Genomic DNA, 27172 nt, shown 5'->3' on the forward strand with positions numbered 1-27172 from the left:
AGCTGCTCCAGAGGATCTGCTGGCCTGACCTGCCCAGAAGACTGCTGGAGTGGGCTGTGGTGAGGACTGAGGGGTTTTCCTGTGGCTGGAAAAGCTGCTGGGTCAGCAAGGAGGATGTGCTGCCCTCAGTGGCTTTGGGCCCCAGCATGGCTGGGTGCTTGACACCTTGCCCAAGCCCCAGCCCAGCCCTGCATGCCCCTCTCCCTTACACATTTCTCTTGCCCTGGCTTCTCAAGGTGGTGAGGGAAGCTGAATGAGCGCCTATGGGATTTTTGATGGCTGCCTGGCAGGTCTGGGTGTCCCTGGCACAGAGCAGCCACAGCCACTGCTCTGCAGCCTGGGTCCTCCTGGTTGTGTGCTGTGCCCATCCTCTGCTCCCTGGCATGGGCTGCGAGCTCCTGGGCCCTGCTTTTTCTGTGCAGGCAGAAGGATGAGAAACTCCTTAAAGACACAAAAGCTGCAGGAGGTCAGGTAATTGAAGTTTTCCCACTATTTCAGGAGCTGGGACTTTAAGAAATAGTCTGAATATTGCAAGATTTGGCAGCCTGCAGCTCCTCCACCCAAAGGGAGAAGGAGAGATGGCTGGGAGAGACCAGAGGAGGATTGGGTTGGAGGGCAGGGCATTAGACAGGAGTTTGCAGAAGCTGGGTACAACTGAGCTTTGCCAGGATGGGTCTCTGCCCAGGAGCTCAAAGCTGTTGGCAGCAGAGCTGCAGCTTTGCCTTCAGCCCTCACCACGCACTGGGGCAATGACAAACCCCATGGGGGGAAAGGCAAAAACAGACTGGGGCTGGGGGAAGATTCACACTATTAGGTCCATCAGCTGCTGGGAGAAGCTCTATAAATGTCAGTGGGTGAAGGTATGATTGAAAGCGTCTCTAGGATGTTTTCCAGGAATAACAACCCACAGAAGTGCTGGGGTGGGAGTGAGACCCCCAGGAACAGGGAGATGGTAAGTCAGCCCAGCCCAGAAATGCTGCTGTGTGAGCAGTTGGCCTAAAGCCCTCCCTGGCAAGGGCACAGCCCTGCTGCTCTCCCGGCGCTGTGCCAGCCTACCCAGCAGCAGCTGGGTGTTCCACAGTGCAGGCAGCAGCAGCCCTGCAGGGAATGGCACTGCCTCTTCTGCGTTTGGCACTGCAGGGACAGCAGAGCTGCCGTGGGGATTCCCAGATATCCCTCGGGCCAGGCTACAATGGACAGGAAAAAGTCCTCCTGCTGCATCTCTGAGCTGAATGCCTGACACAAGCTGAGGGCTGGCCGTGGCAGCTTGCTGCTGCTCCCAGCTCTGCCAGGGTGGGGGTGTTCCCTTGCCAGACAGACTGGTTCCTCTGGCACCTTTGGCATGACGAGGTGCCTGGAGGCAATGGAGTTATTGGCTGGTTCAGCTCTGGCCGCTGCCTTTCCAGGGTCTGATAGTGCCTCTCAGTGCAGCCACGCTGCTCTGGGTCTGTCCCATGGCCTCCTAGGTATTTGGCTGTGCCTCGAGTGAGATCTCTCCTCCTACAGTCTCTTCTGAGTAAAGAGACTATTTTTGGCTTTCCAGCAAGGAAGCAATGCTGAGCCCAGCAGAGTTTTGGAGACAATCCCTTCTCGTTTCACCTCCCTGCAGGATCCCCAGCCACATCCAGCGCAGGCAGGGATTTGCTGCCTTGCCTTCCTGTGTCCAGCTCCCATCGAGCCCTGTCCTGGTGTGTTCTGGGTCGGGAGAGGGGTCTGACCAGGCAGATCTGGGGAGCACCACTGGCCTGGCCCCGCTCCAGGTGACAGGTCCGGGGCTGCACTGCTGTGCTGTGCCACAAGCCCAAACTATTTCAGGCAGCCTGAGCTTGCTGTGCCAGGAGCAGCTCAGGAGCCCCCAGCTGCCTTCCTGGGGTAACTGGAGATGGCTGCACTCCTGCAGGTTAAGGGCAGAGCTGCAGTGAGGGAAGCTGGGGGCTGAGGGTTCATCTTACTCAGAAGGAAGGGGGGAAGATCTCTCCCATGTCTGTGCTGTACCTTCAGCTGGGGCCCGTGGGCTCCTGAGCTGCTCCTGCCTTCATGACCCCACACAGGGCACTGGGGTCCAGTGCTCAGAGAGTTTGTCAGCCCAGCTTGGGGGCAGGCAGGGGGCAAGAGTACTGCCCTGGAAACCACATCCCTGTGCTCTGCCAGCAGCCGGGGCTGCCCTGAGGTTTCCTGCCCCACAGCCCCTCTGCAGTGGGTGCCTGGCAGCCCTGCTGGGTGGGAGGAGGTGGCTGGAGCCCATGGGGAGCACAGAGATGGGCTCCCAGCCTCCCTCCAGCCCAACCCACCCTGGCTCTGGGATTCCTCAGGGCTCTGTCAGACCCCAATAAAGTTGTACAAGTTCTCATGACCTCCTGGCCTTCCAGCAGTGCTAAACACAAGCGCTGGGGCTCCTGGACACAGAGCAGACATTGCCTCTGGTGGGCCTGGGAAAGCCCTCCTGACCCACGTCGCTGCCTGGCAGAGGCATCTCCGGGCTGGGCTGAGCCCAGCCTGCTGCTCTGTCCAAGCATGGCAGTGCAGGGAATGGCCTGAACGGCTATTTCCCTTTCTAGGCAGGGAATATACCCTGAAAGGTAAAACTGAGGCTGAAAACCTTCTTTCGTGTCAGTAGAGAACCACTAGAAGAAGCAATCCCCTAGGCTGGGCTGGGACAGCTCTGGGCATGTTTGCTCTGATGGGGAGACACTGGGTGAACACCCACACTTAGTGCAGGCTGCTGTGTCAAATTCCCCCAAGAAGGGACAGCAAAGTGGCATCCTGGCTGGAGCTGGGGCAGATGGCCTGCTGCCCTGGGGAGGTGACAGAAGCGGGGAAGGAGCTGCTCCTGGGCCGGATGGGAGTGGCACAGGGGTGGCAGCAGGAGTCATTCCTGCAAGCATGCTCACATGGGTGAGGTGAGCTCAGCCACGCTGTGACACTAGAGCTTGGTCTGGGCTCATCCTCAAAAGCAGCCGAAGCAATGGCTGTTCCAGGGGATTGGTGCAGGCTTCAGCCCTAATCCCCCCAGCCCAACATGTCAGCCCCAGAGAAAGGCTGCAATGCCCCCCAGGGCAGTACAGCTTTGGACTGACGCAGGAGACTCCTGGCAGGCACTGAGCGTGCCTGGCACGGCCTGGTGGGTGCCAGCAGAAAGGGAAATCCAAGCACCTTTGGCTGCGCGTTAGACCTGAGCAGTATGTCACCTGGAACATTGCCAAGGGCTATAAAAAAGGCGAGGAACTGGGCCAAAATCGGGCTGTGCCTCAATGCGGGGCACAGCTCCCTCTGGTGAGGATGCAGCTGCGACAGGCACCAGGCGCTGGACGCCAAGAGCCATCCCTTGTCCTTGGCAAGAACTTGCAGGGAGGGATTGCCTTAGCTGGAAGCTGCAGGCGGCGTCAGGGCATCAGGAGTTTTAGGGGGCTCCTGGAATTAGGTGAATTGCATCATTTTGGGGAGGAAAAAAAAAAAAAAAAAGAACCTGAGCTGAAAATCTGCTGGGTCTCTCACAGAGACTGGGTGCTTGTGCTCACCTAAAGAACACAGCAAAGCATTGCTCACTAGCAAGGGACCCGCACGGTGGCTGGGGGCTGGGAAGGGACACTGGCCTTGTCCCAGCTCTCCCCTGGCGGCAGGGCACGGGTGGGTACGTGCCCTTGCTGCGTGCGGAGCCCCGGGGGTGCTGCCCGCTGCAGACACCGCCTGCCCGGAGCCCACCAAACCAGCCCAGCCCTCCCCATGCCCGCTCCGTCCTGGCGGGGACACCCCACCCTGCCCCGATGCCCCGCAGCTCTCCAAGCCGTGCGGGGCGAGCCGAGCCCAGCTGCAGAACCTCGGCGGGATGACGGCCGCAGAAGGGTGTCTGTCACCCCCTGTCCCCGGGCGCTGGCCGATAGATGGCGGTGGCGTATCTCGCTTGGGGACAGGCCCGGGAGCAAGTGTCCCTGTCCCTGCTGGCAGCCCGGGGGACCTGAGCATCCCGGGCAGCACCCCGGCACCGCCCGGGCGAGGAGAAGGGTGGTCCCCAGGGAAGTGTCTGTGGGTTTTATTTATTGCCTAGGCGGGAGATAGTGGCATGATGTCACCGGGAAGGGCTCTGGCAGGACACAGGGGCAGCTTTGACCTCCAGCAGCACTCTGTTCTGAAGGGGACAAAGATTCAGTCCCGCTCTGTGGACAGGTCACCTGGATCCTTGGTTGAATCAGAGTGAATCCTTCGGGGGTCACCTGGATCCCTAGTGGCAGCACTGCGCCTGATCTCACAGAAACAGCTGAAACATGCAAGTCCTGTCACCCTGCCCAGCCAGGTGCAGTCATCTTGTGATGCAGTGACTCATCCACAAAAGGGAGACAGCTCCCTGCCCCTCGAGCTGCCAGCATGTAGTGGGGGAAAGCCTCGCTGGAGGTTCCATAGCACAATTACCAATATTTTAATTACCCGATCCATGGCTGGCACAGCTTCCTTGGCACTGGAGAGTTCTCATGTGACAACCCCATATTGCCGTTGCCACGAGGAGCTTCCAGCGTCTCCAACACCTGATGGCTCCACAGAGCCCCCTCGGCAGCTCCCAGCTCAGGGGCTGGGGTGGCTGCAGAGGGAAGCTCTGCAGAGCAGCAGCTGACACTCAAATAGAGCTGGGCACCACACTAGCAAACAGCTGGGTCCCCAGGCTCCCAACCCAGGCAGCAGGAGGTGGCTCTGACCAGGCTGGAGTAGGGACCAGGATGCAGTGACGCCTGTCCAGATCCACAGGCAGCCTGACCAGCCTCACTGGGAGCAGGCATCTCCCTCTGCACCCAGGTGAGCTCCTTGCTGATGGCCACAGGTGGCTGGTGGAGACAAAAGGATAAGAGGGGGAGGGATGACCTCAGCAGTAGGGAGGGAGAGAGGAAAGGAAAAAAGATGTCAGGAAGGAGAGGAAACCAGAGCATATGTGTGGTGCTGCAGAAGGAACAGCACTGCTTCTGTGTGATCCTGAGCATGGAAAGGCCACAAAAAAACAGCAATAACTGGGCTTTGGATGGAGCCTCCCTACGAGCCACTGGATGAGACAAGTTATGCTCATAGGCTCTTCCTTGAACAGGAAACTTGAATAAAAAACACAGCTGGAGCCTGCACACAGAGAGCCTGGGGGTTAAAACCTAGCTGCCCCAGAAGTTCCTCCTTTCCTTTAAATCAGTGCACTTAGAGAATGTCATTTCTGTTTGAAATCAATCAGCACCTTCACAGCTTTATTCCCAAACAGCAGTACATCCCTCAATCAACCAGGAAGAAACACAGGGCCCTCTGCCCCTTGTCCATGACCATCCTCATCCCTCCCACCCTGACGTCCCTCTGGCTCTGGCACCACCACAGCAGGACCATGCCGAAGGAATTCCCACCAGAGATTTCCCTGTGCCTCTCACCCTGCTGGAGGCACCCCGCTTTAGCCTGGGGTGAGGGGGACAGGGTGCATCATGGGCGGGTGCTGCCTCCAGCACCGCCACGCAGCAACTTCCCTCCATTGTGTCTCCCCTCCCTGGGCAGCCGGTCCAAGCTGCAATCTCCCACCATCTCCCTCCCACTGGCCTCTGCCGGCTGTTCCTCCTCTTTGGAGCGTTCCACTTCCGCCACCCTGCTCTGGGCCGTCTCTTTGTGCTGTTTTGTCCTCCCCATCAGCTCAGGAGCTTTGGGCGAGGCTCTGCAGAGGGGTCCCTCCCACTAACCCCTTGCCCTTCCGCCAGTCTGAGCTGGTGGGACAGCTGGGATCTGTCCCAGGAATGGGGCTTGTTATGGTGGACATCTAGAAACTTCCAGCGCCATGCGACATCGGCCCGCGGTCAGGCCTCTCGGAATCCCCCGGCCGGGCGCTGTCCCAGCTCCCTGGAGGGAGAGAGGGGTCAGGGCTGTGACAGGCACAAGCGGAGAGTGCTCTGCTGTGGCTGGTACTGCTGGTGCTGGATCATGCTGGTACTGCCCAGTATCACCTCCTGCAACACAGCAGTGAGGTCCCTGAGTGTCCTTTTGCTTTCCAGAACTGTCTGTGCTCTAGAGACTGACTATAGACCTGGGCAGCATGACTCATGCTGGGGCTCTGTTCTGAGCCAGAGGCTCTGGGTGCTGCTGAGATGCAGTGGATTTCTCATCAACTGCCATGTACTTTGAGGGGATGTGTTAAGCTGGGAACTCCTCTCACACACCCTGATTTTGGAGGAGCTTCTATTGTGGTTACGGTTCCTCTGGCTTGCATGCTGAAGTATGAACTCACACGAGTCCCCTATTTTTGCAGACAACAGTCTGGCAGAACATGGAGGAAAATGCAACTCTTTCCTATGGCAGAGACAAATCTCTCCAGCCTGACTGCTGCTGTGAAGAAAGCGCATTACCTTTGTTCTTGGCTATCCTGTTTCTACCCACGAGACCACAGGGCCTTAACCACTCATCTCTGAAAGCCAAGAGCAGGGCCTGGGCTTCCTCTCCTGCGACACCTTACTGCCATCCAGCAAACAATCAGCTGGGCGTGCCGCATCCTCTCCCAGCGCCGGCCCCGTGAAGCCTGCCGGCCTCGGGGCGGCTCGCGGGACAGGGGGTGCCGTGCCGAGCCAGGCTGGGAGCCGGGGCCTGCGGGTTGCCCGCTCTGTCTCCGCAGTGGAAAGAATTTTTCCGGTTCCTTTCAAACAGCACACCCCGACGGTGCACGTTCAGCTCGAATGGTGGGAATGTGCAGCGTAAAACCCGGGGTCAGTAACGTCAGCGCTCGTTACCTGCTGCTTCTGCGAGGGCAGAGCCTGCTCCTCTGCTCGGGACACAGGGACTGTCACCCAGCACACCTGGGGAGGACAGCGCTGGGTCAGGGGGTGGCACAGCGAGCCCCTGCTCTGCGTCCGTCGCGCCGGCTCCAAGAGGGCTCTGCTGGAAACCCCTCCGGAGAGCCAGCGCCGCGGCCGGGCAGATGTGCGGGACGGCGCGGGAGAGCTGCCGGCGCCTCTGGTCCCGGAGCCGCCCGGGTGCCGCACACGGCCGGGGCTGCCGCGCTGCTCTGCGGGGTCCGGCCCTCCCCGGCGCGGCTCCGGGCTCGGCAGGACCCGCACGGCACAGGCACGGTCGCGGCAGCGCGGCCGCCACCGCCCCGACAGCGCCTCGGTGGCGACAGCGGGACCGGGCGGCCCGGGACGGGGCAGCGGCGGGCGACCCCGCGGCCGGTCCCGCGGGGCTCGGAGCCTCGGCCGCCCCCTCCCCCTGCAATTGAGCGAAATGGCTGAACATGTAGCAATAATGACCCGGCATTCAGGCTGCCCGGCCCGGCCGGCCCTAATCAGCGGCCCGCGGACCCCCCTCCTCTTCCCCTGCGCTCCCAGAATGGGGAACAAAACCCAGCACGTTTCTGCAGCCCCCGCGCATAAAGCGCTGGGCCTGGGCCTCAGTGGGGGGCAAAGCGGCCCGTCAATCTCGGCGCCGGGGCCCCTTTGTCCCTCGCCTCCCTGCCACACCTTTTGTTCCCGAATCCAATAAGCGCCTATTCCCGCTACCTTCCTCGGCGGCTCCTTTCAGCGCCGGCCCGTCGGCCACAATGGGCCCGGCTCTGAGCTGCGCGGCCCCATTCAGCGCCCTTGGCACGCTCACAAGCCGGCCGGGCCGCCCTGCCCCGCGGGCACGACGCGGCGACCGCCCCGCCGCCGGGCACGGGCCCCGGCCCCTCCGCCGGGCACCGGCCGCTGGACCAAGGAGGATCGGGCGGCGAGTATTGCACCTGGTTTATTGACTGACTGGGCGAGCTGGCGCTGGCAGTGACCGATACAGAGTAGATAGAGGGGCCGCGGCACTAGCGGGCCCCGCCGTCGGCTTTTTACAAGCAAAGCTGCTCCGCTGGCGCGGCGCGATCGGCTCCGGCCCGCCCGGCCGTCGCGGCGGCTCCTCGGGGCGGCGGCGCTCCGCTGCGGGCTCGCGCAGCCCCGTCCTGCCGCGCCGCTCCGTCCGCCGCCGGCTCCGCACCGATGCTCGCGGGAGCGCCGGGGTCCCGCCGCGCCGTCCCGCCGCCGCCGCCGCCTCCGCCTCCGGTCCAGGGCGCGCGGCGCGCAGCCGGGCTGCGGTGCGGGTGCTAACGGGGCCGTGGAGCCGCCGGGCCGTCCTGTCGGTCCGCTCCCGACCCTCAGTGCGTGCGGGCTACCAGGCCCGAATGCCCTGCAGTGCGCCCTGGCCGCAGGAAGGCCCCGCCGCCGGCTGGTGCAGCGGCTGGCCGCCGCCGCTGAAGCCCCCGAGGCCGCCCACGTTCACGAAGGGGCTGGCGGCCGCCGCCGGGCTGCAGGCGGCTTGCATGGACGCGCCGCCGGTGCCCGCCGGGTAGGTGCAGCCGTAGCCGGGGTTGTAGGAGGCAGCGTTGCCGTAGCCGTAGGCGGGGAAGCCATTGTAGGAGTAGGGCCCGTTGTACGCAGAGCTGTAGCCCTGCGACCCGCCGAGGCACGGCTTGCCGTCACGGACCAGCACGGGCACGGCCACCCTGCGCGGCGGCGGCGGGGCCGCGGGGCCGCCCAGCTCCAGCGACTTGTCCTGCCGCTGCCGCTTGCACTTGTAGCGCCGGTTCTGGAACCAGATCTTCACCTGCGTGGAGGTGAGCTTGAGGCTGCTGGCCAGGTGCTCCCGCTCGGGCGCCGACAGGTAACGCTGCTGCTTGAACCGACGCTCCAGCTCGAAGACCTGCGCCTGGGAGAAGAGAACGCGCGGCTTCCTCCGGCTCCGCTGCTTCGGCCTCTCCGTCTCCTCCGCCTTCTCCGCCGCGTCCAGCGGCTTCTTCAAAACACAGCTCTCTGTATGGGGGAGCACAGGTCATGGGTGCGCCTCGCCGACACCGGGCGCTCGCTGCTCCCGACGGGCCGCACCGGCGGACGAGAGCTCCGCGCCCGGCCGGCCCCGCGCCGCTACGCGCCCGTCGGGGCACCGCGGTGCGGGCGGGGAGGGAGCGCTGGGACCGGCCGTCTCCGGCACCGCCTGTGTTTGCGAGGGCCCGATTCGGGCGGCAGGGCCGGGCACGTTTCCGCACCCCCCGGCCGGCTGCGGCGTTACCGCTGCGGCACCGCGAGGAGAGCTCCGGGCCGCGTCGCGCACAGCGCCGGGCACCTGCTCCGCCGCCGGGCCCCGCCGCAGCGAGTGCGGATCGGGCCTAACCCGAGCCGTTCTTCCCCCTCCGCTACCGCAATTGCAGAGCCCGGGCCTGATCCGGCACCTCCGGACTGGGGCCATGCGGAGGCACGACCCAGGGAGGAGGCGAGCGGGGCGCGGAGGAGGGCGGTGGCAGCCCCGCGACGTGCCTGTCCCAGCTCGGCATGGCCAAGGGACGTGGAGCGGGCTACGGCGCCGGGACCTGGGCTTCGCGGGGCGATGCCCGAGGGCTGGGAACGCACCGCGGGAAGGCAGCGCGTGGCCCGTCCCGGCGGGGCGGTGCGGTGCGGGGAGCGCGGCGGAGCCGATACTCACTTGGGTCTCGGACCGCCGGGTCCAGCTCTTCTCCCGGGCCGGGAGCCTCGCAGGAGCCACGCAGCACGGCGTGAACGTAGTTGTCGGCGGAGATCCGCGCGTCCGCCTGGCTGCCGGGCGCTGCCATGGGGCTCAGGTACGAGAGCTTTTCCTCCTCCTCTTCCTCCTCGCCGTCGGAGAAGCGGGCGCCGTCGGCGGCCGCCAGCAGGCAGGCAGCGGGGTGGAAGTGGTGCTCCAGGTGGTGCGGGAGCTGGGCCCCATAGTGCGGGTCCTGCTGCTGCTCCAGGTTGAGGATGTCTTTGACAGAGAAGGGTGTGGAGGTGACGGGGCTCGGTAACATCATCGGGGCAGCGCAAGCGGCCAGGCAGTCCCGCGGGCCCGGCGGCGCTCGGGCGGCTGCTCGGCGGGGAGCGCCGCGCCCGGTGCGGGGGGAGCAGGCAGCGCCGAGAGACGAGGGGCCGCGCCTGCTTCTGTCTAAGTTGCCTCCATTAGCTCGGCGCTGGGGGTCTGCGTTTTGTTACAGCTTCTGCAGGGACAGCCAAAGGCTCGGGAGCCTCCTCTGCCCCGGGCCGGCACGTCACGGCAAGGAGGGGCCGGGGGCGGCCTCGCCATTGGAGAGAGGGGGAGGCAGAGCCGGCCCCCTGCCCGGCTCCGGCCGCCCGGCCAGAAATAGCAATGTATTAAGGCTGCACTCGGGGAGGCTGCTTCCCCGCAGAGCGCCCCGCCGGCCCGGCACCCGCCCGGCGGGCGCGGGGACGGTGCGCCGGGGTCGGGGTCCCCGCAGAGAGCCGCGGCAGCCGCCGCCGCGCCCCCCAGTGCTAAGCACGTGTAGGTAGGTAGGGACCCCCGCCCGGGCGCGCCCCGCTGGCCCCTACCCGCACACAGCTCGGACCGGCCCCGGCAGGGGCCGACATGTGCGGCCCCGCCGGCCCGGCCTCCCCGCCCCACCAGCACGGCCTCGCAAGTGCCTCCCGCGGGCCAGGACGCGGAGCGGAGGGGAGGTTCGCCTCCGCCACCCCGCACCCCTCCCGCAGCCGACGGCGACCCCGCCGTCCCGGACGGGCCGTAGCCTTGCAACGTACACGTAGCCGACCCACTCCGCATCCCCCTGCACCTCCGGTCCCTACGCCGGTGTCCCCGCAAATACCCCCGCGATCGGCCAATCTGCAGCCGGCCCAGCTCGCCGCAGCCGGTGCGACACTCGTTGGCACCGGGGAAAGCACGCTGCGCCCCGCCGGAGCGGGCCCCGCAGCCCGCGACCGCCAGGCCCAGTCGGGGCGGACCGGGCCGGGCCGGGTGGGCAGCCCGGGGCCGCGGTAACGCGGGGCTAGGTGCGGAGCGCGATACCGCGATCGCCGGTGTTCCCTTTCGTTGTTTTTCGTTTTCTTTCGTTTCGTTTCGTTTTCTTTCGTTTCTCCAGCCGGTAACGGGCGGCCAGCGGCTCCGCGGAGCCACCTCGCCGCCGTGCCGGCGGGTGACGCACGGAATGAGCCTGCCGGGCTCTTCCGCACTGACAAGTCCCCGGGCACCGGACTTCGCCGGGCACCGGCCGAGCCCCGCGGTGATGCGGGGGTGCCGCGGCCGCTCGGCGCTCCCCGCGGCTCCCGGACTTTGCACGGGCTCCGGGCTGCCGCGGCGCGGGGAGCGGGCGCTCCGAGGGAGGGGCAGGGGGTCTTTGCTGAGATTTTTCGTTGTGATTAAAATCCCGCTGCCCCGCAGGGCTTGGATCGGCGACGAGGGGAGGCCACCGGAGCCGGGCGAGTACGCCGGGCAGGTGAGTGTCCCGGCGCCGGGGCTTCGCGGGGCCTTCCCGGGAGTTTCTCTCGCGCTGTTAACGGCCGGCGGCTCCACCGTTTAGCGGCTCTCTCGGTGCCCTCGTATCTTCGTCTTCCTTCTCGTCCCAGAGACGTATTTACTGGGGGCGCAGCCCGGGACAGGAGCCCGAGTCCCGCGCACTTCGCCGCAGCTCCTGTGCTGCCGGTCCCGCGGCGGGGCCGGCTCCCGTTCCCCCGGCGCACCGGACCGCTGCCACCACGCAGCTTCAAACCCCTCGCCATGTAAATATGACGATTCGGTGTCTTCTCGCCGCTCCCTGTGGGAGACGAGTTCCTGCGGTCGGACGGTGGACGGGGAAGGGCGGCCGCAGTAAGCAGGCCCGACCGGGGCCCGACTCTGCCCCGTGCCGCCGGTGCGCAGGGAAGCTCGGCACTGCGTCGCTGCCGGGACCCCGAAAATAATTAGTAACAATTAGCTGCTTATCCGTGTTACACATCCGCCACCGTCCCGGGCCACTCCCGCCCGCCTCGGGGCCCCGGGCCCGGGAAGGTGAAGGCGCGGGGCCCGGCTCTGCACAGCGCCGCGCTGCCCGGGAGCTCCGCTGCAGCCGAGCTTCCCGGCGCGGAGAACAGCCTCAAGGGCCGGTGCCCTCGGTGGTGGCGGCCATCAGAACTGCCGGGCCACCGCCGATGTTGGCCTGCCCGTCCGTCTGCGGGAGCAGCAGCCGCCGTGCCGAGGCCGCGGCCGCAGCCCGGCGGGGTCTGGCTCGTTTGGCGCCATGGCGCTCCGCGGTCCCGGACGGGCCGGGCGCGGCCTGCGGGCGCTGGGAACCTGGGGCGGGCCGAAAAGGGCGCATCGGGATTTCTGCCCGGTGGTACGAGTGGTTCCCCCGCTGGGACCCACTCATTTGTGCTACTGCCGGCCACACGGGCTGCTCGGGGAGCCCACGCCCGACGGAGGGAGCAAGCCGCGGCCGGGCCTTCTCTGGGCCGCCTCACCGTCCGCCAGTCTCCCGGTGCGGTAACAGCCCGTGCTTTCTCCCCGTGCCAGCATGCCCTGTTTAGTGGAGACGGATCGGTGGTGCGTTCCCGGCTGGGAAAGCCGGGGAAGCGGGGAGATGGTCGGGCCCGACCGTGCCCGTACCGAGGCGGCTGGCGCCGAGGAGCACGACCGGAGCGGGCGAGCGGTGCGAAGGTACGGGAAGGAGGGGGCAGCCCTGGTACCTGCCGGCGGGTCTAGCCCGGCTTGCGGCTGCAGGGCTTTCCCAAGCCGGCTGGGCTGGGGTCACCGGGCTATTAATGGTTATTTTATTTATATCATTAGCGGCGTCCCCTGAGCTCTGTTTACAGCACGGCCTTGTTGTCCCGGCCGCTCCTGCGCTCTGTTTAGACAGGGGATTATTGTAATGGATGGAGCTCGCCGTGCGGATGCTGCAGCGGAGCCAAGAGATCCAAGAGCCTCCCCCCGGGCCCGGGGAGCGAGCAGCAGCCCCGCTGCGGCCGCGCACGCCGCGGCGAGGGAGCGAGCAGCCCGCTCCCGCCCCAGGGCCCCGGCCGCGGGCAGCCCGGTAGCAGCGGGCGCGGCCGGGGGTCTCGCTCGGGGCGATGCTATCAGCACCGGGGCTGCTAATTGCTCCATTAGTCTCGCGGATGCGGAGTGCTGGAGCCGGCCCCGCGCTAATGGCCGTAAACAAACAAACACGCTAATCCGGCCCTGTCTCCAGCCCCCGCGCTCGGGGAGCCACCGGGGCACGGCGGCGGGAGGCGCGGGGCGGGCGGCACCCACCTGCCCGCCGTCCCCCGGAGCCCGGCGGCCCGCGGGCTGGGGCCGTAGCCGGAGCGGATCCGCGCCGCCGGGAGCTGCCCCCCGCGCCCGGCTCTATTTACACAGAGCCTGCCCTTGTGTAAACGCTGCGCGCCGTGGTTTATCTCAGGGCCCGTCTGGTTCTCGTTCTCTGTCAGCAGCGCCCGGTGAAGGATGGCCCTTTCCCAGGAGTTCGGTCCTGATTTATGTGAGAACCGCAGCGGGCCGGGGACGCCCCCGCACGGCAGGGCCGGCGACGCGACGCGGAGAGGCGGCGGATCTCGGGACCGCGACCCGCCGCCGGGGCTGCCGGTGGGGCCGCGTCCCGTGCAGCCCGCACCGGCTCCGCGCGGCTCGGTCACCTGCCGGCAGCGGGCCCTGCGGCCCTGTCCGGCCCGGCCCGGCACGGCACGGCACGGTTCCCGCCGTCTCCGGGGTCCGGCTCTCTTCGCACGCAGCCTCGGCGTCCCTCACGGTGCCCAGCGGGGCTCGGTGAGGAGCGCACACGGGATGGCTCCGCCGGCCGCTTCCAGCCCGGACTCACTCCCTGAATGCGCCCGCCTGGTCACGGCTACCGGGGGAGCGGATGGCGTTTATCCCTGCCCTGCCACTTGCACAGGAATGGCTCTTTTTCACAACTTTGAAAATAAACATTATCTGTATTCCTCAGGAGAAGGAGAGGGCTTCTGCAGGCAGCGGAGCCAGGTCCAGGCAGGGGATACAGCATGCTCACCCAGCAACAGGCTGGCTCCATCTCCCACTGCTGTGTCCCATCTGTGCCCGGGCAGTGCCTGCACCATCCAGGTCACTCGGGTCTGCCACTTGACACCTGCCTGCATCTCTCCGAATCGTCAGAACAGCCGGCTTGGTTTGGTCAAGAACCACCCAACTAATGCCCATTTTATTGAGAAATACATAATTGCAAATATCTGCTTTTCTTCAGTATTTTTTCCTCCATTGACATTGGCTGATTTACTTTTGCATCACAGTTCTTGAGGGGATGCATGGCTTGGAAATACATCCCAAAAACAAATCCTCAGTGGAAAATAAATGTGTTTTCTAAAGGTCAGAACCAGACTCTAGCATCCTACACATATGTTTTTAAGGTGGGAGGTTGATTTAAGGGATACCAGTAGCTGTGTGAAATATTCAGTGTTCAGCACTTTGAGGGATAGGAGCAGCAAATGCAAGGGTGCTGCCCATTGCAGCAAGAGGAGCTCGATAGGCTTGGACACCAAAGGGGAGGTTTCCCTTGATTTCAATGCCAGATGGACCTCTGAAACTGAGGCTGACATGCTGCTGAGCTTGGTGAGAGCCAACTTGCAGAAGCAGGTATAGGTCATGTTTTATCTAAGGCAATGCAGGATAGGAAATGTCAGTGCCTACCTACTTTTATTTGGCATCTCTTGTGCACAAAGGATATCCAGGCTTCACAAAGCTACCCTGCTGCACAACGCAGTCACAGCCCCATGACTGTGGACGTGCAGAGGGTAGCAAAACACCTCTTCCTCTGGATTGGAAACTGTCATAAATCACAGTTACTGACCGTGCGATGAGAGGGTCCCCTGTGCAGCAGAAGGGCACTGCTGCAGGCACACGTACACCGCCCTGTTGGTGGAGCACACCCCACAGCCTTTCTGGGAGTACCTTTGCTCCGTGTCTCCGAAGCCATTGCTGTGTGTTCGTGTCCGTGAGGTTGAGAAGCTGAGCTGAAATTCATCCTTCAGCAGAGGCCCAGCACGAGGCTTGCTCATCGCTCGCATCCACAGGCCTGCGTACCACTTGCATCCCATAGCGTTAAGTGGAGCCTAAGTGGACCCTGGGCCTTGTGCTGGCGAGCTGCCCAGGGCTGGATTTCAGCTCCGAGCCCAGGCCTGCCGCTCTGATTCATGCGCGTAATCCCGCTGAGGTCAGCGGGTTTCATCCTGCTCCCACCACGGCCCGCGGGACAGTTCACACGAGAGTGGCAGGGTCAGGCTCTGTGTTTGCATGTGCCACAGAAAATGGAACAATTAAGATTAAACTAATTAAATTTTAACAGGTCTGGAAAGCGTTTTATTACATAATAAACTGGAGGGATTAACCGTGTTGAGCTTTGCTGCGTGTGTGCTGGTGGAGTGGTTCCTTGCTGTCCGCAGCACTTGGTGTTCCTCCGGACTGGAGACCTCCCTGCACCGGGGCTGGCTCGCTGGCAAACACGGGGCTGGGAATGCAGCTGCATGCTGCCTCCTGCTCCTGTCCACTGTCCACTGTCCCCCAAAGCATTCTGGGTGTAATGCTTTTCTTAGCACAAGCAATGCATTTTCTAGAAGAAATTTTGCAAATTATATGGTGGCTATTTCTGTGGCTTCCTTCAGGGAGGGGGAAGCCCTCATGCTTCTGTACAGGCATGCTGGTGAGGAGCAAGTGGCTGGGCTGGCTCTGTGCAAGGTGCTGACAGATGTCTCATCTTGGAAATGGAGCTGATAAGCTACTCTTGTTTAGGGCATCTGCCTGGCAGCCAGTCCCCACTTCTCTCCCTGCTTAATCCAGATTCCTCCGGCTGTTCCCATGCAGATGAAGCCATCCTGGCCATGGCTGTGCTGGAGCTGGTAAAGCTGTGAAAGAAATGGTACACAGCTCTGGGTTTGCCAGAGTGGTTTCAGGGAAATTGAGCTGAAAAAGGATGCACGAACCAGCTTTGGCAGAAATTATGCTGCAACCTTGGACGAGTGCATACATAGGGTGGTGCACAAGCCTCTGTGTGGTGGCATTCCTCAACTCTGCTGGCATTTGTCTATGGGGCTGACATTTCCTCTGAGGGACACCCACAGCCAGTGGCTGTTGCACTGCTTCATCTTCCCAAATGTGATTTGAGGCCGACCAGCGTAGGAGGATTGGACACCAATATCCTCTGTCATGCAACAACCTGCACTTGGGGGGCGAGGGGGGAAGATGAGGCTGGCAAAGCTCATAATTTCTGTCTCTTCTGGGTAAATATGGGTCAAAAGCCTGACAGGCTCAGCCCAAAGGCATTTTGCACTATCCTTCCAGAGGCCACAGCAGGCCAGATTCCAATGCTCTGGTGGGTTTTCTCTGGAAGTAGGATGGTTGCTGTGGCTGGAGTCTGCGGCATGTTCAGTGACAGTGAAGGCAAACTGCTCCCTGGCTGACTACATGCCTGGAAAGGTTAAAGACAGAGCATGTGCTTGGCCTGCACACGTCTAATAAATACCCATTCTTTTGTTTTCCTTTGAAATACTTTTCATATTTAGCCATGGCTGCTCATGTGGTTCCCTCCTGAACCCAGATCCTCACCGACAGCCGCTGTATAAATAGGGCAGCTCCTGTGTCCTGCACACGGGCAGGCAGGTAGGAGTTTTGAAAGCTTCTGTTAATAGTTTATCTCTGAGTCTGCCTAATGAATTATCCTGGCAATTACTGTGCAGAAATTGTTAGTGTATCCTGATGATTCAGAACTTTCTAACAACAACTCTGGACCAAACTATAAACTGTTTTTCTATCTTGGAGTGGAGACTTGAGAGAGGACTCCTAATTGTTCTCATCCCCTCCGGGGCCATAGCTGGATTATCCCACACAGACTTCTCTGCAAACTTGTTTTTAGTCTATCAGTGGGCCCTTTGCCAGACCAAAGAGATGGGGAACTGTTTTCCAGATTTAAATCCCTCCCCTCTACCCTTCCACTCCACTTACACCTCTGAGGAAGAGCATGGATTAGAAAGGATTTGCCCTCATGGAGCTTTGGTTTGGGTTTGTGAAGATCTGTCCTTAAAAGCATTGCCTTTTTTGTTTTATCCCTATGTAAACCTGACTCCCAGCTTTACGCAGGGAACAGGCAGAAGTGAAGTGCTGTGTTGTTCAGAGAGTAGAGATCTCCCATTTCTTTTGAAATACCTGCCTTTAAATGGCATTTCCTCTTGGAGACAATGGCTTAACATGAAGGACAAGCAGGTGGGGATGGGCAAGGGTGGTGTTCCAGGAGCAGGACATGGCTGGACCCCTCCTGCTGTGGTTGCTGTGCTTCAGCCATGCATACAAGAGGCTGGACGGCTCAAAGGCTCAGCCAAAATATGTCCCTGTGCCAACACCGACAAGACAACCTGGGCCTCTTGATAGGGTTCCTGCCTTGTCCCTGTGCTGTTGATGCCCCAGCACACTGGAGACCACGGGTATCCAAGCACGTGTGGGATGCTCTCCCCAGACCCATCCTGGTGCTCTCCCCCAGGGTCCATCCTGCCCTGTGAATGACCCGTGCAGCGATGCTGTGTCAGGCCAGCACTTTGCAGGCACTGGGGCCATAGCAATGGTGGTGGGGAGTTCGCATGGGGCCACAGTAATTCTTCTCTTCCCTGGCCGGGGTGGCAAAAGGCCACACCACTGGCCATGCCCTGTCCCACTGGAAGCACTGACGCCTGTCTGGCTGCCAGGACACCCCGCCAGCCCCATCCCAGGCACATTTCCTGCGCCCGGCGGTGGCGAGTGGGCTCTGTGCCGCATCCCAGGGCCGCCTGGGCCCCGGCTCCCTTCTCCAAACATCCCTCCCACCGTGCACCCGTGGTACCCCCGCGGCTCACCCACGTCCGCCCCGCGCACCCGCCCTGCTGACGGTGGGGAAAGTAGGAGCCGTGTCCTTGTGCTGACCTTCATCTGACCTTCCAGTAACGCTCGAGAAACCCTCGGAAAGGCTTTCTCATTGTGCAGCCCCAGGGTTTCCAGGGAATTAGTCAGCAGGCTGGAATTGTGCTCTGTGTATGTGACCCCCCCCTTATCCCCCCCTCCTGCCTCTCCCATCCCTGGAGCCGGACCGGTCCAAGAGATATGTTGCCAGGGTGACAGCGAGGTGTGATGGATGGACAGAGAGTGGCTGTGGAGTGGCAGGGCCGCTGGTCAGTAACCCAGGGCTGTGTTTATAAGAAGGAAGAGGCTGTTTCCTGGAGCTAACATAATGCAGCTCTAAAAAAGGCAGGGGAAATACATCATGCGAGGGGAGCGCGGCCCGGGGAGGGGAGGGCCACGGGGAGCTCAGCACCACAGCGAGCCTCCAGGTCAAGGTGCCTTTGACAGGGGCCTTTTTTATAGGCCATTTGCGTGAGAGTTCGCTGCTGTTTCTCTGCAGCCCTGACAGCGGCTCAAGGCCCAGCCGGGGTTTGGGGAGGGTCTAATCTAAACTCGCTGATTTCCAGCCCTTCTCCTGCAGGACCCGCTGATTTATTTGGAAAATAAATAATCGACACTGACTATTGTTTTGTGTCTGTGGAGTGACAGTCCCCCGCCCTCGGTGTGGGGCTGTGCTCTACCCCACAGTGGACACTCGGAGGAGCGGGGAGCTGTGGAAAGACCCTGTTGCTCAGAAAGAGAGAGGCTGAGCTCTGTGCTTCCATGGGCCCCCCCTCACTATGCCCGGGAAGGGTCAATTCCTGGGGCCACGCTCCCTGCATGGGGCCGTCACCTGGGGCATCACTCACTGTGCTGGACTCAGAGCTGGGGCAGCGGTGACCCACTGGAAACACAAGGGAATGTCCCAAATGCCAGCTGTGGCAGTTTTGCTCCCTTTTCCCACACTGCAGGTGTGTGAGGCTCTTGTGCCCAGCACTGGCGTCTCCCCCAGTGTGGAGCCAGGGTGTCTGCAGCCCCACACAGCTCCTGCTGCCATGGTCATCCCCACGGCTCGTGTCACCTCTGAGCCCTGCAACCACGCTCCCCCTAATGTCAGCCCTTCTGCGGGGCAGTCTGGTTGCTGGAGAAGCTGCCACTCCTGGGGCAGCAGACGAGATTTCACTCCCCAGCCAGCAGTGTGGGAGCTGAATCCCCAAGGTGGTTGGGAATCTAGGGCTTTAATCATCAAGACTAATCAGAAAGCAGCAGCCCAGAAAACAGACCCTGATTTTTCCCTGCCACAAAAAAAAAACTCCAAAAAAACTGACAACCAAACCAAACAAAAAACCCCAAACAAAAAATCCAAAACACAAAACCAAAAAACCCCAACTAAAGTATTTCAGAAAAAAATCTTCACACACAAAAAAAAGAAAAAAAAAAACCCAAAGAAACCAAAAACAACAACAACAACAACAACAACAAAAAAACCAAAAAAAACCCAAAAAACATTAAAAAATCAAGGATAATTTTGCTGTAGGTCCCACCATTTTCTGAATAGGCATAATCGTTTCTACTACAGCTGAAAAATTATTTAAATGTTGACAAATTTTTCTTATTTCTTCTTTTATTGTAACAACTCTTCAGTAGCTGAGGAAGCAATACTGCATTTAGGGTTTTTCTTTTTTTCTTTTACAAGAATACTAAAATTTTGTAAAGCTTGGAGTAGGGAATAAAGAATCAGAAAAGAGGAGGAAATCCAGCACGAACGTCAGCCATCATAAAGCAGCTTCAGGGCAGCGCACAAAAAGAGGACAAGGAAAACCTGGAAACACAATGCCTTCAAATTTCAAAAGCTTTCTGCTTTAGAAAACTGAAAGGAAAAAATAGTTTCAAAATATCCAATTGAAAAGTTAAATTAAATTGGTTTCCATAGAATAGTTGTCAATCTAATTATTTTTGAGCTAGAAAATTTTAAGCAATTATTTTTACAGAATAAGTGTAAGCTTTATAATTTTTTCTACATCATTAATAATAATTCTGCCTCAATATGATAATAAAAATAATCAATTTACATTTTTGCAGCGAATACATGGGTTTGGTCACGTCTTCACTAGTGTGAGAGTAATTTTTAAGTGGAGTCTTATTTTTGGCTGAGGTTTTTGCTTGTCCCTTTTTTCACTGGAGAAGTCTTCTCTCTTCGATGTTTTCATACTTCCCCCGCTCTAATTCATGCAAATACTGCCACATGCCCAAATTCCTCAATGAGTTCAATATTTATCAGCAAATAATTTTTTTTCAACCCAGCCTGTTCACTGTCTAAAGCCACTTTCTAAATAAGTATTTGATGAGTATTTGTATATTTAGTGTTTGCATTGTTCTAAGTGACTTTCAACATCAGATTCTCTCACCCACTTTCCCTTCAAATTAGCACATTCACAGGCACTTATATATGAATTTGTGTTTGCCTCAGATTTTAAAAGGCTGTATTTGGATGATTTGCAAAAAAACACCCAATCCGTATTTTGGAGTTTTTTGGTTTTGTCTGACATATCCGTCACAGCTGCCAGTGCAGGGAAAGGCAGTCCATACTTCTGGAATCCCTTCTGCTGCCTGTGCAGGGGCAGTTGGATCACACTGGTCCCCGAGCAGCAGCCCCATCCCCACTGCACGGACGTCTGAGATCAGCCGTGAGCACGGGTTGTTTTTTTCCTAAAAACCACTCTTTACGATCCTTTTCATGCCCAGTTCTTGCTGGATTTGTGTCGGCCCTGTGTGGCACCCCGGGACACGCTGTGTCCAGGGAGGAAGCAGTGCTGGGGAGGGGCAGAGGGGGCTTGTCTTTCCAGCTCTGCAGATTAAGGCTGCCTGGCTCCTCTGCAAGCCTCCCCAGGTGGCCATGATATTTCTAAAGGACTCGTCCCTGTGCCGCAGTAAGCTCATTAGCTAATTCCCTTATTACGCAGCATCAACTGAAGCCTGTGTGTTTAGGCTGCCAGGGAGCCCCTCTCACCTTTCTCCCCGCTCCTCTCCCTTCCTCGTTATCCCCTTCTCTTTGTTTCAGCTAACAAGGTGGGCTTTTAAAAGTGCCCTCGCCCAGCTGTTTGGAGTGCAGGCTGCTCCCCGCCTGGTTGGTCCCAGTGCTGGGGCACCCGCAGGGACAGGGGTGGCTGCAGGCAGGACCCTGCTCGCCTGGCATGGCAGCCAGGTGCTCTGCCCTCTGCCCAAGCGGCTCTTTGGGCCCGTCACCTTCCCGTGTCAGCCCCAGGCAAACACACTGAGGGACTGAGCGAGGCAAAGCCAGGCGTGGGGATGTTCCTAGGAAGAGAGTTGTGGAATGAAACAGCCGTGGTGGCACGCTGCTCCTTGGGTAGTCACCCTGGGATTTGAGTCACTGGGCTCTTGCCACCTGACCCAAACCTGTCCAATTCTCACCTGGGGTTGGGGAGCCAGAGCTTGTGGGGCCAAGCCTTTTGGCCTCAAGCATGGAGAGCCTGGGGACCCTCTCCCCTCACCGCCTGCTCCGGGAGAAGCCCGGTCACAACCCCTGAGTGGGGAAGAGGGATGGAGTGGCAGCCCACCCTCTTCCTTCTGGGGGGCCACGCACCACAAAATCCACCTCGCGCCGGCGCTTTCCGGCCCTCTGTGAGAATGTACAGTTTGTGGCTCCTTCATTGACTTTGAAGAATGTCCCTTTATTCACAATGTTATTTCCTTTAATCACTGTGAGGTTGCAGGAAATCTTCTTGGAAAATTGTCTCAGATTGGCTGGAATTACTGTACTGTTGCAGGGATGGAAAAGTCACTTGAACTTGTTTTCATTTTACCCTAAAAAGTCACTGTCCCCAGAAGGTTCAGATGAATTTGGATAAACATGTGAGTTCTGAGGATGTAGTTGTTGAGTATTTCTTTTCCCTCCTTTTTTTTTTTTCCCAAATGAATCTTTGTGGCTTTCCAAGTTCCTGAGCTTTACTCAAGACTAGGGGTGCAGAAGTAAAGGAAAAAGGGACCTTTGACATAAACAGATCATAAACAGACTGAAGACAGGCAAATACATCATTAAGTGACACAACACAAGAGCAGAGATAGTGAACCAGTAAGTGACAGCTTTGGCCATCAGCTAAGAGCTGAATCAACCAAATTTTCAACCTGAGGATTTCTGTGTCGGCTGACATAGGAAAGACAAGATGTGCTAAATCTTTACTTTCACAGGAGTTTAGTCCCATTTCCACAATAAATTCTTGAATTCTTGTGAGTAATGGAGAAATGTGGCCTAGGTGAGTATGTGGCTACATGAGGCCACAGCTGCCTGGGAAAAGGTATTGAAAGGGCAGCTTCCCATGCTCAGTCCTCAGACAGGGGCTGGTCTTGGTTTAGGGGTAGTCAGTGCTTTCATCAGTGATTTTCACCTGCAGCACCAGTCTGCAAGAATGATTTTCTTGAGAAGGTGAAGAAACCTGAAATAAACCTGTTGATAAGAACAAATATAAGGCTCTTGTGTGAGTTGGGAAAAATCAACATTGGCTGGGGAATGAGTAAGGTTGCTCTGTGGGAAAGTAGCTGGAGGTGCCAGTGGGTCCTGCAGGGAGCGTGAGACAGCAGCAGCCCAAGTGAGAAGAGAAAAATCAGACCAGGACATATGAACAAGGTGTTTGTGAGACACCTGATGTGATCCTGCTGCATTTAAAGAGTGTCAGACTCAGCACTGAATCCCACTTGGGGCTCAGCATTTCAAGTTGCTGTTCTTGGAGAAAGCCCAGGGAAGAACAAGATCAGAAATTCAGAAAACATGACATACTGGAGAAGGCTGAAGGGTAGCTTAGTATCACAACACAAAGACTACAGGGAAACAAGATAAAAGTCTTTAAATGCATAAAGCCCTGCTACAAAGTATGAGATAATGGCTATTCCTTGTTTTCAGGTGGGTAGAAGAAGAAGCCACAGACTCACCCTGCAATGATTGCGGTAAAAGGGATTAAAACTTGTTTTTCCTGGGAGCCGTCGTCACCACTAGAGGCTTCTTTTAGCAAGAGTTTAGACAAAAGCTCCACCAGGAAGGGTTTGATTTGTTTGGGGCAGGCAGACAGGCTAGGTGACCTTTCAAGGGCCTTCCAGGCTTATTTTTTATAATTCTGTGAATACAGATACTAAAAAGAGGGAAGAATCATTTTGCCTGTGGCCAGTCTATTCAGGACTGGTCCTTGCCAGGTGTGTTTTGCTTCAGCTGTGAAGGTTTCCAGTAGATTGTTGTTGGGGATTTTTTTGTTGTCTTTGGGGTTTTTTGGGGGGTTGTGGTTGTTTTGGGGTGTTTTTTTGGTGTTTTTTGGGGGTTTTGGCTGGTTGGTTAATTGGTTGGGTTTTTGTGGTTTTGTTTTTGGGGTTTTTGTGTGGATTTTTTTTTTTGTTTTGGGTTTTGTTTTTGTTGTTGGGTTTTTTGTTTGTTTGGATTTTTTTTTGTATTTTATTTGGTATTATTCGTTTAGGGTTTTTTTGGTATTTACTCCTAACCAGTTTTTTTCCCTATCCAAATTTTCCCCAGTTTCTGTACATCACTCTGACCCTACTTTTCCTGGAATGGTCATATGCCTTGTGTGATTCCCCGAGGCTCTGTACAGAAAGGCCATTTCTTCCCAGCCCAATGTGCCACGTGTCTAATCCACAGCACCCAGGAGCATCCTGGGGCAGACCCCACGTCTCTGATGAATTTACTGCCGGCAGACTCGTGCTGTTCCAAGCTCGTGCCTCACTCCTGGTTTCAGTCCTGTCTCAAGGCTCCTGCGGGTCGTCCGTGGGCTGGGTGTTTTTCTGTTTCTAAAACAGGAGCAACAACTGTTGTCCCCCTCCATCTGTGGGTTTGCAGATGTCAACTGTCCAGTGTTTACACTGAGCTTGTGCAATGGGAATTTTTCTATGTGCATTAGTAACACGATGTATTTTTACTCACGATGTTTGAGATCAGAGTTAGTCATTAGATCACTTATGCTGATCTACCCGACTGCCTTGTCTTGTTACTCTTTCTGGATCTAAATAACCTGTGGTTTTACTAGTGCACAAAAGCCTCTGGTCTGGAGGTGCAAGGGAGTTCATGGTTTGGTCTTATTTAATCCCTGATGGTTAATCCACCAGCTAATCAGCGTTGCTCAGTAAATGTATGTCGTATTTCTTATGCAGGGTTGTCTGGCTTCTAATTTCCAGCCATTGATTCTTGTTCTGCCTTTTTTGGCTAGAATAAAAAGATGCTAGCACATGGTATTTTCTTACTATGAGAGTACTTGTGCATAGCAGTCAAATTTCTTGAGCTTTTTTAAGAAGAAAACAGGTTGAGCTTGATTCTGTCACTGTGGGGTGCATTCTCCTGCAACTGTGTCTTTTCTGTGCCTGTTTTCTGCACTCTCTCTCATTTCACAGAATAATTTTGGCCTCAGGAACTCTGGCAGTACAGCCCGCTGGTTGGGCCTTGATCCACTGAATTTTGGAAATGTCTGAAGACACATATTCCATCACTTCACTCACTTTTCAAGCCACCTTGTGTCTTCCCCCTTCCAGGCCATACCTCCCTACTCTGTCTGCAGGATGCTGTGGGAAATACGGAGGGGTGGGAATCACATTTTCATCTCTCACTTCATCTGTATCTTTTTAAAGTGGGGCAGCAGGCTATTCACAGTATCTCAGGGTTAACATCCCATCCTCTGCTGCACAGAGCACTGCCTCACAGCTCCCATTTGCTGCTCTCCCAGCTCTGGTGCCCAGGCCTGCAGTTACTGTGTGGTCCCAGCACTGAGCTCACATCCAGTTGCTCCCTCTCAGGACCCCAAACCAAGCCCTGTCAGAGCCAGAGTCTTCTGTTAGCCCTTGCCACCCAGAGGGACAGCCCACTTTCTTTGCCAACACATCCAGCTTGGCATTTGGCTCAGTCAAAACCCACAAGCAGGTACTCCATCTTTTCCATGACTTGTAGGGCTGCAGCCAGGGTTGGCAGCAGCAAACTGGTGCCAACTCTGAGCTGGCCTGTGCCTGCACTGGGTACTGGAGACCAGTGCTGACACCATTGCAGCACCATCTCCCTGCTGAGAACAACTTCTGGAGGCCCATCAGGGTGTAGGTAATGGGTGGGCAATCAGTATTAATTAAGACAAATACTTAACCAGAATATTGTTAAGCGCCTCTGAGATACCCAAGGGTCTGACACCTCACTGCTCCCTGTTTCATTGAAGCCGTTGCTTTGGTCCCGTGGGCAGTTCAAGTCCTTGCTTACGACACAATCAAACCTCTTTGTTCCCCATTTTCAAGCAAGATTTCCTCAGAAGATCCTAGGAAGAAGCCATGGGCTAATAATACCTTCACCATATATGGTGCATTTCACGTGGCTTTGCGAGCGTGCGTTGCCCTGCATGCCGCGGGCGCGCGCCTTGCCCAGCCCGGCCCCGCTGGCTGTGCAGGCACCCAAGGCTCCAGTACAACACCAGGTACCTTCTGGCCAGGCTTCTGCTCTTCCTTCCATGCAGTGTCTGCACTGGACGAGTTTGTCCTGTGCGGTGCCGATGGCTGGCGGTGCTTACGTGTGCTTTTACAGTAGCATTTCAAAGGGCTGGTTGCAAGGAGGTGCATGCACATTTCCTGTATGTCTGGCCAAAAAGCTGATACTTGAGAGCACCGGGGAACCCTGCAGTCCTGCAGAACATGACATTTTGATGTTCACAAAAGACAGAGCTCTGTCCAAACCTGGTAAACATCATGGAAGGTGCCAGCATTATTTTCCTGCTTCTGGATTTGCTTGGTTTTGTTTCTCATTCTGCCACTCCATGACCGTCCAGCTGGCTTATTCCTGCACTGCACGGGTCCCAGCCCTGTGAGATGTGGTGGCGAGATGTGTCTCATTTGGGATAGGGTCTCAGGTTTAGCCTTGCTCCCTTCTGGCAGCTCTGAGGTGGCCAAAGTGTGAGCAGCTGCTGCAGTGCTGGTGTGACAGGCTGGGGGAGTGCAGGTGTTCAGCTACAGAGACCAGGTACGTTCCCAGGTGCCAGCCATGCCATGAGGGGCACCTTTTGTAAAGATCAGCCTCCTTAAACCTGCCCAAACATGCCAGAGACTCCAATGGCCAGGCAGGAGGAGAAACCCGGTGCTTCCAGGTCTCCTCTCATGACATCCGCCAAGTCCCCTTCCCGCACTAATCTTGTCCTTCTATCCAAAACAATTATGGAGGGCTTGTTGTTTTTGGCACAGCCCTTTATTTACAAATCCCATCCTGCTTATAGCTCATGGTTTCATTATCCTCTAGATGTTTACAGAGCTCCTTTTCTTAATATTTGTGCCATTATTTTACTAGGGATCCGGGTGAGACTTTCCAGACAGTAATTGTCCAGCTCATCCTCTCCCCCACCAGCTCTTTCTGCAGAAGTGCACTTCTCCCCACTGTCCCTGCCAGCCCAGGGCACCCAGAGGGACAGGGATGGGCAAGGCTGTGGGAGGTAGAAGAGGGTTATCCTGTTCTGAGGTTGCAGGGAGGGATGTGCAGAGGGAACAGCTGCCTTGTTGCACCCCACTGCCCACAGGCCCTTGCTGCTGCGCCTGGACCTCTGATGTCCTCTTGAAAGGTTGTGCTACTAATGAGCACCTCCCAGCCCCTGCTCCCCCTGCACCCCTGCACTCCCCTTTCTCAGGGCACAGGTGCACGTCCTGGGCTGGGCACTACCCCCTCTGCAGGCGTGCAGCTGCGTCCTGGGAAGGCAGACAGTGGCAAACCTGTCGCTGGGATTTTGGGGTCATTAGCATGGTGCAGACGTGGGTCGGCGTGCATGGCTCTGATGCTTGTCCCTGCCCCTGGGCTGTCTGTCACAGGGGCTTGTTTAACCTTCTTTGCAACAATATCACAGTCTTTAATCTGTTTATCCTCATAACCCTGCTATGAGGTGAAGGATAGTTATCCTCATTTCAGAGGTAGGGAACCAAAAGGATTCTTTTCAAATGTAGATCAGTGTGTAATGATGCAGAGATAAAGATTTTAAAAACATGCCTGAGACAACAGCCGTATGGTGTGTAACTGAGCTGTGTTCTGCAAATCCCATTAAGTGCCTCTGCCTTTTTCAGCTGATGCTCTCTTGGGGCAGAGCTGACATGGGGAAATGCCACGCAGGCTCCAGCCTCCTGGTCCATGGGTGGGACCCGGGCAGGGCAGGGGGAGACACAGCTGAGCTCCTGCCTGCTGTTCAGTTCCCTGGGTGTGCTCTGGGTGTGTGGGGCTCCAGGCACTCACACCTGAATTGCATCAGTGAGTGCATAAGACCCTCGGCTGTGTTTGGGAATGAAACTTAAAGCCTGTTTGTACTGCAAATGTGCAGATACAAGTGTGAGGTAGGAAATACAAAGAGGTGCTTGTACAGCATCCCTCTGGCTGTGCAATGCAGCAGGGCCAAGATGCTGAATGAGAAGCAAGCAATGGCAGCAAGCTCTTCGCTCTCACTGCTCAGAAAAATGGTATGACAGTAGATTTGGTTAAAAACCCCAGGCTGGGGTTTCTGTGATCCTGACAAGAGGCGTTCCTGGCTGCCACAGGGGCCTTTCCCGT

The 27172-nt window shown here is 58.0% G+C and overlaps 1 protein-coding gene across 2 annotated transcripts; it reads right to left on the reverse strand.

Annotated features, from left to right (window-relative positions):
* Nucleotides 1–8127: 8127 nt before the first annotated feature.
* NKX2-3 (NK2 homeobox 3) lies at nucleotides 8128–9912 on the reverse strand. Of its 2 annotated transcripts, none has more exons than XM_064429486.1 (2): nucleotides 9436–9912; nucleotides 8128–8768 (listed from the first exon to the last, which is right to left on the reverse strand). In XM_064429486.1, the coding sequence occupies exons 1-2, from the start codon at nucleotides 9776–9778 to the stop codon at nucleotides 8128–8130; spliced, it is 984 nt and encodes a 327-aa protein (XP_064285556.1). In that variant the 5' UTR covers nucleotides 9779–9912. The 2 variants fall into 2 exon arrangements, with proteins under 2 accessions (XP_064285556.1, XP_064285557.1); XM_064429487.1 differs by having other exon boundaries at nucleotides 8128–8764; nucleotides 9426–9912.
* Nucleotides 9913–27172: the final 17260 nt, after the last annotated feature.

This window comes from Passer domesticus, chromosome 8 (genome assembly GCF_036417665.1).
Source record: "Passer domesticus isolate bPasDom1 chromosome 8, bPasDom1.hap1, whole genome shotgun sequence".
NCBI lineage: Eukaryota > Metazoa > Chordata > Aves > Passeriformes > Passeridae > Passer > Passer domesticus.